The sequence below is a fragment of the Stegostoma tigrinum genome, chromosome 37, assembly GCF_030684315.1.
Source record: "Stegostoma tigrinum isolate sSteTig4 chromosome 37, sSteTig4.hap1, whole genome shotgun sequence".
Classification (NCBI taxonomy): domain Eukaryota; kingdom Metazoa; phylum Chordata; class Chondrichthyes; order Orectolobiformes; family Stegostomatidae; genus Stegostoma; species Stegostoma tigrinum.
In genome coordinates, this window is record NC_081390.1 from 12,457,465 (window position 1) to 12,474,550 (window position 17,086).

Here is a 17,086-nt window from a genome sequence, read left to right on the forward strand (position 1 = left end):
GAAGAAACATAAACTTAGGAACAAATCTCCTCATGAAATAAATGGTGTAGTGGTGATGTCACAAATCCATAGGCTCAGCCTCATGCTCTGGGGTCATTGGTGCAAATGCCACTATGAGGACTGGTGAAATTTAAATTCAATTCATCGTTCAAGAATATAAAACTAGCCTCTATAATGGTGGCTATAAAATTTATGATCCGTCGTCATAAAACTCACTTTACCTGCTAATGTGCTTTGAGGAAAGAAAATTTTCTGTCCTTGCCTAATTTGGCCTACATGTTACTTCAGACTGATAGCAGTATGGTTGATTCTTAACTCATCTCTGAAATGACCTAGCTCAGTTTGTGAGAATTTGGGATGTGCAACAAATGCCAGTATCATCAGTGGTGCCCATGTCCCAAGAAAAATTAAATTTTAACCACCTTGTTACCATCAGATGGTTAACAGAGAAAATCCAGTTCTTGTTTAATTAATTTAGTCGTACATGGATTTGCCAAAAATGTCTGCAGATTTGCGCCTCATTTTGTGGTATGGAGATGGCTCCCTTTGAAACACCCCATTTCATAGATGGTGCTTGTATAGTTTTTGTGGCATTGATTCAACCCAAATGTTACTTGTTTGTCTTAAAGAGAGATATAGTGACTTGCCTTGGTTTGCCTTGACTTCTCATCAGTTCTCAGTGATGGATATTTTTACGTCACTCTGGTAAATTGATTTCAATGTTTCCACTCTTTTCAGTAAAACAGACTACAGCTGTTCAAAAGTAGATTAGGGTATCTGTAAATCAAAATTACATTGAATTTTGATGGACAAAATCCAATATTTAATTTTCAACCTTATATCATGTTTGTCTCAACTTCAATTTCTGATCATAAGGTAATACTTCTTTTATTCTATGCAACCTCATCCAGTACCATTACAGAATACTAGATTCTGTGCTCTTCATTGTCTACACTTCAAAATTTGTATCTTGTCTGAGCCCCAGTGACGACTCCTTCAGACATTGTGCTAAATAGTGATGCAGCCAAACAAGATTAAATTTAATCTAACCCAATTCTCAGCCAGATTATTGTGACATTGTTAGTTTGCTGAAGGTAGAATTTTAGTTTGGAACCACTATTTAAATTTGAGTCTGTGTCTATAGATATTATCTTGCCTGGGAAAAATTGCAACCAGAAATTTGTAAGACCAAGAGCTTGGATAAAGGCAAAATGTTTTGGTTCTGCTTTTATTTCTAGTTTTCAGTAAAAGCTGGAAAGAATCTGCAGGCCATTCAGAAATTCCCTGTAGAGCTATCTGTGCCTTTGCAACCTTTATAATTTTAATTCTATAAAACATTGTAATTTTTCCAACAACAACAAAAGTAGAAATTGCTGGAAAAGCTCAGCAGGTCTGGCAGCAAGTGTGGAGAGAAATCAGAGTTAATGTTTTGAGCCCAGTGACTCCTTCTCAGAAGTGGAGGAATTCTGACTTTTCTCCACAGATGATGCCAGACCTGTTGAGTTTTTGCAGCAATTTCTGTTTCTGATTTCCAGCATCCACAGTTCTTTTGTAATTTTTCCGCGTATGTTATACTTTATTCCAATATGATTTTTTGTATGTGGGTAAATTTTTTTTACCTAGTTTATTGGACCATCATTTCTGGTCTCCCAACAATATTAAGTGATATGGGAATTTTATCTTTTTGTTTATCATTTTTGACAATTTGCTTTCTTCTTTCAGCCTTCTGTGAATGCTGTCTTGTATTCTCTGACTGAGTGAAGTATCATGGTCATCTGCTCCTAGGCCTGTTACTGATGCTGCCTTGAGGGCAGTTGGTAAAATGTGCGATGTAACTTGGCCACCATTTTTTGGCTTTGCTAGACAGCATAATTGATTATGAACTTGCCACGGAAATGGTGCAGTACTGCAAATTGCACCTTGTCAATTCACAGCACAGCATAAAATTAAAGCAAAGTAGTACAGATGTTGGAGATCTAAAATAGCAACAGTGCTAGAGAAATTCAGCAGTTGTAAAGCACAGAAGTGACTCTTGGTCTGGCAGCATCTGTTGGGACAGGAACAGGGCTAACATTTTGAGCCCAATATGCCTCTTCTTTGAAATTAAAGCGCTTTCTGTTTACATTCCATGATAAACGTTTAATCACGAGTGTCAGCAGTGCTTAAATATTCTTATGTTTTGCCGTTATCAAGTGTGCACTAGGCAAACTCAGCACAAGTTAAGAATAAGAATTTGGAAATGCAAACTTGCATTATGTACACGCAGTTCAGTTCACAGTGAACATAAAAGTACATAAATGCAAACTTAAATTGAAGTGATTGTCCATATAGTTTAATACAGTTCCAATGAAGGTTGTTGTCAATCTACCATCATAGGTCATTTTAATGTAGCACCATAGGTCATTTGGTACACTAATGGCCTTTAGGAAAGGAAACTGCCATCCTTGTCTGGTCTGGCCTACATGTGACTCCAGACCCACAGCAATATGGTTGACTAATAAGTACGCTCTGGACAATTAGGGATGAACAATAAATGCGGGCCGAGGCAGTGTCGCCCTCATCACATGAACGAATAAGAAAAGTTTGGGAATAACAGTATTACTTTTAAAGTTCTGATTAAAGTTATTGAACAGGTCAGTTTTGGTTTTATCCTGTTGCTGTTTTTGACAAATGTTTGCACAGATCCAATAAAGAACGCTTTTCCTAACATTTTGTTATTGAATTGGTCTACTCCCAATTCTGATTTGAATGTTTGTGTATTCATTACAGTTGCAAAAGAGTAAGGTTGGGGAAAAAAGCTTTTGGTAAAAATGATTAAAAGTTTCAGTAATTCAGTTTGTTAAACTTTTTTTAAAAAAAAAATTAAAAATCCTGATATCTTGCCTTGATTTTGATTAACAGTTATAACCATGAAATTGTGAGGTCTACAGATTTTTCCATAGGTATTTAACTACTGTGAGCTTAGAAACAGATTTGTCTTCTCTTTTATTACAGACTCTGCAGTATTTGCAACAGAATGCTAAGGACAGAGCAGAACATTCATCCAATGTTTTAGCTAGCAGTGGTGCAACGTTCAACATCCCAACTACGACTGCCAAACTCTCGATACAGGAACTTGAAGAACTTCGTAAACAGCTCGGTAGTGTCACTACAACTACAAATTCACAGCAGGTAAAGAAATTGAACATCAGCTTTTTTATTTAAGCAATCTTTGATATTCTTGTGTATACTGGAGATACAAAGTCTTCTGAGTAACAAAAATTGAACATTGGGATGTGATAAATCTGAATTTACCTTATTCATAAGTTTTTTCAGTCCCAATTTGTGGTGTTCAGTCTTATTTATTAAAAAGATGTAAACTCATTTTCACAGTGGATTAAAGTGCACTGGTAATGTAGAATATTACCGTGAGGTAATATTCCAGATTAATTTTTAAAAATTCAGGGCATGTGGATAGGTGTACAGCAGGTATCGTATCTAGGCTTGGGCGAGTAACAGGAAGTTCCAGAATTTTTGATTCAGTGATAATGAAGGAACAGCAGTATCATGTCAGGATCATGAGTGGCTTGAAGGAAAACTTGCAGGTGATGTTGCTTCCATGTATCTGCTACCCTTGTTCTTCCAGAAGTTAGTAGTTGTGGGTTTGCAAGGTGCGGTCGATGGAATCTTGGTGAATTTCTACAGTGCATCTTGTAAATGGTAACACTGCTGCGTCAGTGATAGAAGGAACGGATTTGGTACGAGTCAAGCAGGCTCCTTTGTTCCCTTCCTCTTCCCTTACCGTCTGGGCCGCTCCTGGGCTGATCCGGCAAACAATGCCTCTGGCCTAGGACAGAACTAGGCTTGGCTTACAGATCTGCTCCTGGCAATGCTCTCTGTGACTGAACCCTTCACTGCAGGCTACCTTTAGGCTGCCTGGATATCACTCAGCTTCTCCTCCTGCTCTTTAACTTGTTTCCACCTCAGCGATTGCCCTGTTTCAGTGTCTGTTTATTTGCCTTGGGTTCTGTAACCTGACATTGCAGGTAATCAATCTGATTCCTGTACCATTCCTCCAGTCTTGCCCCTCTCGCTGCAGGTCTGGATGCAGCATTTCCCCAGTCCTGCTCCCTTCCTCTGCATCTCTTAACGCTGCCTTCAGTTCCCTGACTTTCCTGACCAGCACCTGAACCTGTTGCTGGAGACAGAAGCTCCAGATTGCCTTCCTTATGGAGTGCTCATGCTCCTGGCTCTCAGTTAATTGGGCTGCTGCTTCTGCTGGATGTTCTGCTCTCAAAAGATCCAGGATCCATTTATTACATATATTCACTTTTTTGAACACATAGGAGGAGATTGTCTCGTCCATCAGAGACTTTGCTTCTGTAACACCTCCTACAGCATTGAATTCCTTCTGTCATTGTTCTGCTGTGGGTCCATTCTGTAGGGATTCTGGTTTGTGATCAGTAATCTGCTGATTTTTAGGTGGTTCAAATCACCCCCAGATCCTTGGCCCTGACACTGGACTTAATTGAGGAATGTGAAGAAGGCTATAGGCAGGTGTTTCAGGGCAAAGAATCTCTGCATCTATAAAACCACAAGAAATAAAAAGGCGAATAATAAACAGGGAAATAAACAAAGGTGAATAAAAATACAAGAGTTAAAAAGGCAAATTCAAAACATTAAAACTGACACTATCAGTTATTAACACGGGCTAATTACTATCAGAAACTAAACAGTAGTTTCAGCATAACAAAGTGTGAAGCTGGATGAACACAGCTGGCCAAGCAGCATCTCAGGAGCACAAAAGCACACATTTTAATCAGACTTCCTGACGTTAGGGCTCCCTGCACTGTTACCAATCCACCTTCCCCTCCCTACTAGCTAGGTTGGATGCTTTGGGTCTCAAAGGAAATAGGCTCACTGCTCGGAATAAACACAGTTTTGAAATACAGTTGACTGTTCCCACTTGCTGTAGCCGGTGCTACACTGAAGATTTCGGGCAGTGTTCAATCTGGTTTGAGAACCTGGGTTTTCTTTCTTTGTGGTGGTTTTATGAACTGGTTTTCACCTCAGGATGTGTTGGAGGCCTTGTCAATCATTTTGGTAGTTTTCGGAGGTCATCGGCGTCAGATCTGCTGGTCGTGATCAGTTGCCGTTGGTTTCCCTGGTACGGAACAGCCCTGTGTTGGTAAGTTTCAGGGGGATAGCTGTGCAGAAAGTTCTCGGCAAGAGTAGTTGCCTGGGATCCCTCTTCTGCTGGTATATGTAGGGTTGGCTCTCTCTCCCCGAGATCACGGCCAGCAGGTATACAGACTGTGTGCGCCGTTATCACCTTGCAAATCTGTGTTATCCGTTGTCTTTCTGTGGTCCCTTTTGTGGTGAATTGGCTTCCTGATAGTTTAGAGTAGATGTAAATATGTTTTGGTTAAATGGAATGTCCAATATTTCTGTGAATGAATATTAGACTATAAGACATAGGAGTGGAAGTAAGGCCATTCGGCCCAACAAGTCCACTCCGCCATTTAAATCATGGCTGATGGGCATTTCAACTCCACTTCCCTCCACTCACCCTGTAGCCCTTGATTCCTTGTGAGATCAAGAATTTGTCAATCTCTGCCTTGAAGGCATCCAACGTCCCGGCCTCCACTGCACTCTGTGGCAATGAATTCCACAAGCCCACCACTCTCTGGCTGAAGAAATGTTGTCTCATTTCAGTTTTAAATTTACCCCCCCTCTAATTTTAAGGCTGTGCCCACGGGTCCTAGTCTCCCCGCCCAACAGAAACAACTTCCCAGCATCCACCCCTTTGAAGCCGTACATTATCTTGTAAGTTTCTATTAGATCTCCCCTCAACCTTCTAAACTCCAATGAGTACAATCCCAGGATCCTTAGCCGTTCATCATACGTTAAACCTACCACTCCAGGGATCATCCGTGTGAGTCTCCACTGGACACGCTCCAGGGCTAGTATGTCCTTCCTGAGGTGTAGGGCCCAAAATGGGACACAGTATTCTAAATGGGGCCTAACTAGAGATTTATAAAGCCTCAGAAGCACATCGCTGCTTTTATATTCCAACCCTCTTGAGATAAGTGACAACATTACATTTGCTTTCTTAATCACAGTCTCTACCTGCAAGTTAACCTTGAGAGAATCCCAAAGCGTAAAACATCACATTTACTCACATTGAATTTCATCAGCCATTTCCTGGACCACTCTCCTAATCTTTCTGCAGCTTCCCCACCTCCTCAGTACTACCTGCCAGTCCCCCTATCTTCGTATCATTGGCAAACTTCGCCAGAATGCCTCTGGTCCCTTCATCCAGATCATTAATATACAAGGTGAACAGCTGCGGCCCAACACTGAACTCTGCGGGACTCCACTCGTCACCGGTTGCCATTCTGAAAAAGAGCCTTTATCCCAACTCTCTGCCTTCTGTCAGACAGCCAATCCTTAATCCAAGCCAGTAGCTCACCTCGAACACCATGGGCCCTCACCTTGCTCAGCAGCTTCCCATAAGGCACCATATCAAAGGCCTTTTGGAAATCTAGATAGATAACATCTACTGGCTTTCCCTGGTCTAACATACTTGTTACCTCTTCAAAGAATTCTAACAGATTTGTCAGGCACGACCTCCCCTTACTAAATCCATGCCGACTTGTTCTAATCTGACCCTGCACTTCCAGGAATTTAGAAATCTCATCCTTGACAATGGATTCTAGAATTTTACCAACTACCAACATTAGGCTAATCGGCCTATAATTTTCCATCTTTTGCCTTGATCCTTTCTTAAACAAGGGGGGATTACAACAGCAATTTTCCAATCATCTGGGACTTTCCCTGATTCCAGTGACTTTTGAAAGATCACAACCAAAGCCTCTGCTATTTCTGCAGCCACCTCCCTCAGAACTCTAGGCTGTAGCCCACTGGGGCCAGAAGATTTATCAATTTTTAGACCTTTTAGCTTTTCTAGCACTTTCTCTTTTGTAATGCCTACCATACTCAACTCTGCGCCCTGGCTCTCCCTAATTGTTGGCATACTCCTCATGTCTTCCACTGTGAAGACTGACGCAAAGTACTTGTTAAGTTCTTCAGCTATTTCCTTATCTCCCATCACTAGCCTTCCAGCATCAATTTGGAGCGGCCCAATATCTACTTTTGCCTCCTGTTTGTTTCTTATGTATTGAAAGAAGCTTTTACTATCATCTCTGATATTACTAGCTAGCCTACCTTCATATTTGATCCTCTCCTTCCTTATTTCTCTCTTTGTTATCCTCGGTTTGTTTTGGTAGCCTTCCCAATCCTCTGATTTCCCAGTGCTCTTGGCCACTTTATAGGCTGTCTCTTTTTCTTTGATATATTTCCTGACTTCCTTTGTCAGCCATGGCTGTCTAATCCCATCCTGGATAACCTTTCTTTTCTTTGGGATGAACCTCTGTACTGTGTCCTCAATTACACCCAGAAACTCCTGCCAATATTAATTGAAGTCGAATGCCTTGGTACCTCTGAAGAGTCCAAAATGTCTGAAGTTGTCGTCTTAGGCCTGGTTCATTTTTTCCTTTAGGGATGAGGTGGGAACAGAATTTCTAACTGAACCATGGTTCCAGATAGCTATTACTGTGATTGTGTGTTTCAGAGCATACCCCGGCTGTTTTTTTTTGTTTTAAAAGTTCTGTTAAAAATTCAGGGATTTGGTCCAGTATTCTAAATTACAAGGATTTTTGTGCTACTTACGTGTACCTTGTAGATGGTAGACTGGCTTTGGAGAGTCAGGAGAAGAGTTATCCACTGCAGGATTCCTAGCCCCTGACCTACTGTTGTGCACAAAGTACTTATATTGCTAGTCCTGTTCACAGTGGTGTATTCGGCATTGGTAATCCTATTGAAAATCAAGGTGGTGGTGGTTAGATTCTTGTTGGAGATCAGGACTTGTGTTGCATACATTACTCGCCACTTGTCAGTCCAAGCCCAGATATTGTCCAGATTTTGCTGTTCTTGGACATAAACTGTTTGAATATCAAAGGGGTGGTGAATGAATCGGCAGTCACCCTCACCTCACACCTGGAATTCAGCTCTTTTATCCTTATCTAAACTAAAGTTGTGATGGGATCAGGAGCTGTGTGGTCCTGGCTGGCCCCAAACTGTCAGGAGTTAGAATACCAAATTTGTAGACTCCCATAATTATGTTAGAATGTTTGAATCTTTGATGGGTCTTAGTTTTTCTGGCTAAGTTGTACTGTACATCTGAACTCTGGAATCATTTTCATATTTTGAAATTGTAATTTCTAGCCACTTGAAGTAATCCGAAAGCTCCTTCGTGACAAGCATAACAAGAGAAATCCAGGGCTGATAATTCCACATTTCCCTCCATGGGTGTATGAAAGGCCAGCCCTTCTGGGAGACTTTATAAACAGCTCCAGTCCAATCACTGAGACAGTAGTCTCTATAGGTATGTGGAGTATACACTGACTATTTTGTTTGTTCTTAATCTTATCAGTGCTGAATTAAAACTTTGAAACTGGGGGTGCTGTTCTGTCAGCGACTATCTGTATTGCTAAAAAAGTTGCATTTTGTCAAAGCTGCGATGAAACTGTTTTGTATTCTTACTTTATTTCTGAAAATTCCACCAATTGTTAACATTTTACCGTAACAATATCTTCATACATGACTCAAATGTTGAAGGGCTTGAACCATTAGCTTCAAGATGCTTTAGTGCAAAATTTCCATATATCTTAGAATCCCTACAGTGTGGAAAGAGGTCATTTGGCTCATTCAGTCTGCACCAACTCTTTGAAGAGCATCCCACCTAGACCCCTACCCTATCCCCGTAAGTCTGGATTGTAGAAGGCTAATCCACATATCCCACACGTCCTTCGGTACAATGGACAATTTAGCATGGCCAATCCACCTAGCCTGCACATCTTTGAATGTTGGGGGAAAGCCAGGTAGACACACGAAAATTGTGCAAACTCCATACAGACAGTCATCGGTGGCTGGAATTGAACCCAGGCACTGTGAGGCAACAGTGCTATCCACTGAGCTGCCATGCCACCCATGCAACATTGCAGTTCACTGCAGACCTGGACAATATCGGTTTGCCAAAAAACTAATCCTTTTGTTTGTTTACTGTAACAATAGTAGTGAGGCGTTTGTCAGTACTTCAGTTTTATTATCTATTAATAGCACAGCGTTTCTCCATTATATTTGGTTTCTGGAAATGTCAGAGCTACCTGAGTGATTTGATTTCCAATTTTGGCAATGTATATTTTGCATTGTGATTTATATCATCTGAAACCTTGACACACAGCTATGTTTTACCTATGTTTTGGGTGTTAGAGACATCTTGATTTTGTACATGAGAACTTCCTTTCTTTGTGTTAAACTACTTGTCATGCTATTAAAATAACTAGGTTGTGTAACATTTGTGCTTTGTTCATTGATATAAAACTGCCTAATTTCCCAGTAGTGCCAGCTTCAAATCAAAATATGCTGTATCCTAGCAAAGTTCTAACTTGCTGGAACTAATTTCCTTTTATTCTTTCCCTTTGAAATCTCTGATAAAGCATGACATATTGCAGAAAGATAATTAAGGAATGCCATGGACAATGTATATTGTAAAGCTGTTGCTAAGTTCCATGAAGTGTTATTTTATACATACATTTCCCTTGTATACAAAACATATTTGGCTGTTTACTTTTGAGATCAGAAGATTTTGTCAGTGGGTTTAAATATATAGTTATACAGATTAACAGTGATATGATTCAACTTGTGGAAAATTCTGGTTCAGAAACTTCTGGAATAAGCTATTTGTAACCATCAAAACTGAGATGCAATTTATCTAATTCAATATCGAACCTCATTAGGAACATTAGCTCTTCCTGCGCAAGAACAAATGATAGTTGAAGATTTGCTGTACGTTTTGATTGGAGTAGATGGGAAGTACATCACAGCACAACCGTTAATGGGAAGGCAGAGTCGATCCTTTACTGTTGATCCCACATTGGACATGTCTGTTAAAGAACTTGTAAATAGGATCCTTCCAATAGCAGCCAGCTACTCCTCTGTCACCAGGTGAGCTTAGTGACCTGATATTTACATTACTTCTTTATGCACAAAACAAAATGCGCAGTTTTTATTGGACAGCCCAAACTGTCGTGTCCTCTAAATTGACCGAGGACTATGACAGGCTATACCTTGACAAATAAGTATGTGAGAATATTTGAGTTTTGTTGTAACTCTGCTTTGTGTCTCTACTCAGGTTCATTGAAGATAAGTCCTCCTTTGAACATGGTCAAGTAAACCACGCTTTGGCTGCAGCAATGCGGACTCTTGTGAAGGAGTACATGATCCTCGTGACACAACTGGAACATTTACAGCGACAAGGGCTGCTCTCGTTACAAAAACTTTGGTTTTATGTCCAGCCAACTATAAGAACAATGCAGATCTTGGCTTCAATCGGTATTTTAATGTTTGTTTTCAACTTAATTTGTTTTTTCAAAAATTGTCGAAGAAAGGTGAAGGCAAAGTTCAGCCATGCATATCAATCTCGATTAAAAGAAATCGCAAGCAAAACAGCAACTATTTGTAGAAGGTTAATTCTTTGTACTAAAATATTTATAATTGGAAGAATTCCTCAAGTATTGTGAACAGCCCGGTTAGAAAGATGGGAACGTAATGCTTGTCACTGCCAACATAGCCAACAGGATTTTTATCTCCCAGCCGCAAAGAGCAATAAATAGTTTATGCAAGTAAAAAGATGGAAAAATAAGTGTACTTAATAAAAGGATATTATTTCTCTTTGTTTTGTATCAGCTACTTCTGTGGAGAAAGGAGAGTGCATGGGGGGTTCAACACTAAGTGTACTCCATGATCGGACGTTTAACTACACAGGAGACAGTCAGGCACAAGAGCTGTGTCTCTACCTGACTAAAGCAGCCAGTGTTCCATACTTTGAAATTTTAGAGAAGTGGATCTACAGGGGAATCATACAAGATCCTTACAGGTACAAGGTTAGCCACTGGAAATCATCATTCCCTTGAGTTTATTTTAAATGTTGGTCTTACTAAATAGATCAAACCCTTTTACTTTTCTTCACTATCATTCTGCTCAGACAAAATTCTTCTGTGCCCTTGCCCCGTCCTGGACTCTGCATTTCATGGAGTAAATTCTACCCCAACTTTGTCGCTTCACCTTGTTAATGTTGTTACTGCTTGGTGTGACTGGGAATTAATGGGAATTAATCTTACTGTCCAGAAGTATTAAACACTTGACTATTAGGCAGAGTGGTAACAGATTATGTTGTCTATATGTTGCAGGGAATGTGGCTCATTAAAGGGGTCAATAATGCTGTGTATGGAAAAATATACCCATCTGCTCAGATTAAAATATTTTGGTTAGTTTGTAAGTGGTAATCTGCATCTTAAGATCGGCAAAGTAATATTAGTGTATAAATAAACAAGTTACTCTATGGTTTACAGTGAATTCATGGTGGAAGAACATGAATTGCAAAAAGAGAAAATTCAGGAGGATTACAATGACAAGTACTGGGATCAGAGGTACACCATCATCCAGCACCGAATCCCTTCGTTCCTGCAGAAGTTAGCTGACAAGATACTGAGTACAGGTCTTTACAATACTTTGTATACTCTTCCCATTATCTATTTGTCCTGTTGTATTATGTGGTTGACTTACCATCAGTTTAAATTAGAATTAAATTTGTATCTTTGCGTAGGATTGAAGCAAATTAATTTGTCTTTGTTAAAACATTAGACAGACTTCCTTTGTATCTCTTGAGGAATGAACGGTAATAAAAATACACTACTGCTATGACTATTTAACTGTTGTTAGCTTAGATTTTCATGCTGCCTCCACATTCAGGCTCTGAATATCTCATTAAACTACTGTGCAATCAAGCTGTGTTTGCTTGTGGAAAATTATTTGTGTGCTGTTTATGCATAACAGTACCTCACACAAACTGCATGGATGAGTTTTATCAAAAGAGATTTTTTTCAAGGGATTGTTTGGGAACTTAAAGATCACGATTTGTGCGTGAGAGCTTCCTTGTATGTAGCAGCTCAGAAAGGCTTCGTTAATGGGAGTTGTAGCTTTAGTATAATTATTCTTCAACAATAGTACTTATTTCCTGCGAAGGATTATGGACTGGTCTAGCATGATGACTAGGAAGACAAAATAGTTGCATGTTTTGGCTCCAGGGACACAGAAAATGAAATCCTTTTGACAAAAAGGAACCGAAGAAGCAGACTATGTCTTTGGGCTTAGTTCTACTTAATAAATTTCTATCCAAGAAAGAAGGTAAGATTTGGTTTATGCTCCTGTATGGTAAAAAGTTGATAGAATCAGCGATGAAATTAAACTTTCAAATGTTCTTCTGATGTAAATATGCACCCTTTATAAATTTCTACTATAGTTAGGAAAAGAAACCCTCCTCCTTGCCTTGAGATAAGAAGGTCCACAGATTGTTTGTAGCACCCATTATTAATTCAACGCATGTAACTTTCAGTTAATTGTCAGAATTTTCCACATAGCTTTCCAATCTTGTGGCACAGTTTCTCAAAATAGTCAAGCTAACACAAGTGATAGTAGAATTTTGAGTGCATATTATGCCCCCCATAGATTGACTGATACAATATTTAGGGCTAGATTAAGAAGCATTGGCCTAGAGTTACACAATGTTGGCCATGCTTCAAGGTTGAATTAATCACCATCGAGAAAACCATTCAAATGAAATTGAGCTGTTTCCATTTAAAAGAAGAAAAAAAATGCTCATGGACACTTCTAAAAAGCTTTCAGATATAATTTATTTCTAACTTGCTCTTTTTTTGCAAAAAGAACTGACTACTGCACACCAATGTAACCAGTAAATTTCCTGTTTTTTTAAAAGTAATTTTCTGTTATTTAATATTGGATTGCTCATAGCTGGTGGTCTTGATGCTCTCATTGAAATGCTTTTGTTGTGATAGACATTTTCAGATGGCAATCAAACAACACCAGATTTTACACAATTAAATATGTTGTGGAATATTTTTTAATGCATTTTTTCAAAAGTTGTGCTAAAAAGCCATTCAGTTATGCTGGTTCATGTTAGTTTGAGCAGAAACTCGAGAAGAAGGAACACTTCTCAAAGTGAGCATGGCCTATACCCAAACTGCCAGTTGCTCTACGGGTGAAAACTTTATTTAAACAATTTTTGTTCCCAACATTCTGTTTTTTCCTTTTAGTTATTTTCTTTTAAGTTATCTGTCACAATTACATTCACCCTAAATATTTGCCATATTTGTGCAATTTCAGGCTTGGTACAACAAGGAATGGTTCACCATTAAAGAACATACTTTCATTTAAATTTTAAAATATGTACAAAGAAAGTCTTTTCCAAAAAAAAAGGTAGTAGGTATCAGATATTTTCCCCAAGGCACATTGAGAGACGCTGTTTGTGATTGCACACTCTCGCCTGTAACTTTCATTAGAATTAGTAGGCAGACAATCACTGGGTAGAAGTGTGCAATTTCCTGATATTCTGCAAGAGTTTGAAAGTGGAAAATCTTCCTTACTCTGTGGTCCCTTCCTTTCTATATGAAAGAAAGTACAAAATTTGTTTTTTTCCTATTTTGTTTGATCATATTTTAGTCAATTATTTTTTCTAAACAGTCCATTCCAAAATTTGTTCTTCCTCCACCTTGGACTTGATGGCCCAGGGGCAAAACTGTCCTGTAAAGAAATGAATGAGTTTACCTTGGCCAGTCGGTTTTCAGTAATAGTTGTTTCGTCCCCCATAGGAAAATATCTTAATGTCGTTCGAGAATGTGGTCGTGATGTGACCTGTCCCGATGCCAAGGAAGTGATCTATACTCTGAAGGAAAGAGCATATGTGGAACAAATTGAAAAATCTTACAACTATGCCAGCAAAGTTCTATTAGACTTCTTAATGAAGGAAAAAGAACTCCTGGCACGACTCAGGTACAAGGCTTCAAATTGTTTTTAAAAAAATTCCTTTTTCAATATGTTGGTTGCCTATGGTATTTGAGTCATCGTAAAATGGCTGTTAATTTCCCAGGTTAGTTTAACTGCACTACTTTGTACAAGATTTGTGCAATCTAGTAGACTACATAGCCAATAATCCCATGAAATAATAAACCACGTATGGAATTAATTGTGCATTTCATAGTTTCCTGGTGAGTTTCGACTTGTATAATTAGTATTTATTAATTTAACCTATTGCATATGTAAAAGGGATGTTTATTCGGAATTGATGTGTTGTTACTGTCTTTGGGTGAATGAGGAAATATTTTACTTGACTGGTTACTTCTCATAACAAGTTGTGGCTCATTTAAATCAAAGATGCAGGGTTGAAGGCCAGAATGACTATTGTGCAGAACTAAAATTACTGTCACATCTTTTATTACTCATAATAGTTTTTCAAATGTTGACTTTTTAAAAAATGAATATTTGCTAAAATAAATAAAGTTGTATTTGGAACTTCACCCAAACAGTATAACTTTGGAATCTGAGATAACAAGGTGTGGAGCTGGATGAACACAGTTGGCCAAGCAGCATCTTAGGAGCAGGAAGGCTGATGTTTCAGGCCGAGACCCTATTCTGTTTTCAGTTGAGGCAAATTAGTGAATGTATTCTTCACTCATTTGCTGGGTGGCTTAGTTTTTTCTTCTTCACTGAAAAAGATTTGCCAAATCCTTGTGACTAGTGTGCAATGTATAGTGGCGGCTCTTGGGTAGAATGACATTTGTTGAGATTTCTTTATCAGTATAATGAAGATTTATGTTAAAAATGCAGTAAATACCAATTATCCTACTCTTTGAAACACTATTAATATGAGGTTTGTATAGGGAAAAACTCTACAAAGTATCTGCTTTTATGTTTATGATGTTTATTTAAATTAGCTGTACTAGCAGAATTCCTTCATGACTGACTAGTTGATGCAACATTCTTCTGTCCACTGTAGCTGGCAGTCTGCTTTTTGTGTTTCCCCAATTTGCAAATCCTTAACTGTATATATCAAATGCAAGCTGAAGTATTATATTTCTTGATAGTAAAGAACATAAAGAATAACACCTGTGCATTGTGAAGCTTCCTCCCTTCTATAAAAATCTCATTGTTTTGCTCAGCCAAATACAAAGATAGGTTCATTGTCAAAATGTGGTTTGAATGTTGAGGGGTCTCTTTTGTTCATGAGTCTGCAAATATAATGACTGATTAAAGGCACTCTATTTGTCAGCACTAACCATCCAAATAAAGCAACATGGCAGGGCAGAATCGAGGACTGAGCGGCCTATTCCTAATCCTAATTTGCATTGGTACCCTCTCAGAAGATGAATGTATTTTGAGAATTTTACACTTGTCCAAAGAAAAGTTTTTCAAAAAATCCTAAAAGCAGAATTTATTTTGAACCCTGTAAAGGGTTGTAATCCCCTGTTGCTGAATACCACAGTTGATTTGTTTTAAATGCCATTCAAGCAAGGTTAGTTTGTTGACATGCAATTTTAAAAAAAAATACTATTAAACTGTACTACATAGAAGTACTGCAAATCATAGATTTGTTTCTGTAATGTTTGTTTGAATTTCTGAGAAGAAAATTGACTGTGTCTTTATTTTTCTCAGTTCCTCTGATATGACTCTTAGTTAACTGAATTCAGCAATATAATGATTGATTGGTATTGGTACCCATTCCGTCCTAATCCTGTTTAATCTGTTTGGAAGCCCCTTTAATTGTGACTTGTTGTCTTGTTGGGAATGAGGGATATTGCTGGAGAAGTTTTGAGACACATTAATTCTAACATGCATTGTCAAAAGCTGTATTTCATTACGTGTTCTGTGCTAACATAATAAGACTGAGTAAATTGCTTCCAAATGTATTTTGTCATTCCTTAGTCGGGTTTTATGCTTGAAAATTATCATTATGCTGTACTACACTATAAAAACAGCATGCATTCATCAATATGGTTCTTCAATAAAATGCTTGCTGTGTTGATTATTATTTGTCCAGGTCAATAAAACACTATTTCCTCATGGACCAAGGGGATTTCTTTGTCCACTTCATGGACCTTACGGAAGAGGAGCTGAAAAAGTCTGTAGATGACATTATTCCTACCAGACTAGAAGCCCTGCTGGAACTGGCACTGAGAATGAGCACGGCCAACACTGACCCATTTAAAGATGATTTGAAGGTGTGTTGGAGCATAGTTAATGGAACCTTAAAATAACTCCTGTTAATGTAAGGGCTGTGGAAAAATGTTTAGGGTTAGGGTTAGGGTTAGGGTCAGAATGAGCCTGTCTTAACATTGTACTTGGTGGAATTATTAGGCAAATTCTACAATAATATAAGCTTTGTGAACTGTGCAGAACAATTTCTGAGCTGAAAACATGTTATTATTGTTATTCACTGGACACGTTCAGGAATATTGAAATAATTTTGAGCATCTCAGTAAATTATGTATCAGGGCAGCTCAATGGCCCATATAACAGAACTCTATTCAATATCGGAAAGTTGTGTATACTTAGTAATATTATCCACCACCCCACACCCTCAAAAAAACAGCCCTGCTTGTTTGTATCTCCTAAGACACCAAGAGAAACTAAAGGTACAGAACCTTCACAGTTTTCTTCCCTAAGTATTCTTTCATGGGTTGTTGCCATTGCTGACTCAGCCAATAGTTATTTATTGCTCATTCCTTATTAACCATCAAAGGTGTTAGTTATCTGTTGCCTTGAACTGATGCAGATTTGTAATGTTGGTACACTGTCAGTGCTGCCAGAAAGGGAAATCCAGGACTTTGACCCAGTGAGTGAACAGTGGTATAGTCCCATGTCAGGAATATGCAGCTGGTGGTGCTCCTGCATCTGCTCCCTTTCTATTAGATGATGGAGGTAGCATGCTTGGATGAAAAGAGCCAGTGTTGATTGTTGCAATACGTGATGCACAGCTACTGTGTGTTAGTGGCAGGGGAAGTGAACATTTAAGGCAGTGGTCGATAGGGTATCAATAAAGCGGACTGCTTTGTTCCAGATAGGGTTGAACTTCCTGCGTGTTTTTTGGAGCTGAACTCGAACAGGCAAGCAGAGCACCATGGTGACCATT

The 17,086-nt window shown here is 38.8% G+C and overlaps 1 protein-coding gene across 1 annotated transcript in view; it reads left to right on the plus strand.

Moving 5' to 3' along the window:
- Positions 1-17,086, plus strand: part of tubgcp2 (tubulin gamma complex component 2) — a 47,833-nt gene that overhangs the window by 4,874 nt on the left and 25,873 nt on the right. The window contains exons 4-11 of the mRNA XM_059640237.1: positions 2,995-3,171; positions 8,266-8,425; positions 9,840-10,047; positions 10,235-10,434; positions 10,789-10,978; positions 11,454-11,599; positions 13,770-13,950; positions 15,995-16,175. Of these exons, the coding sequence (XP_059496220.1) occupies positions 2,995-3,171; positions 8,266-8,425; positions 9,840-10,047; positions 10,235-10,434; positions 10,789-10,978; positions 11,454-11,599; positions 13,770-13,950; positions 15,995-16,175 (1,443 nt within the window). The remainder of the gene's footprint in view (positions 1-2,994; positions 3,172-8,265; positions 8,426-9,839; positions 10,048-10,234; positions 10,435-10,788; positions 10,979-11,453; positions 11,600-13,769; positions 13,951-15,994; positions 16,176-17,086) is intronic.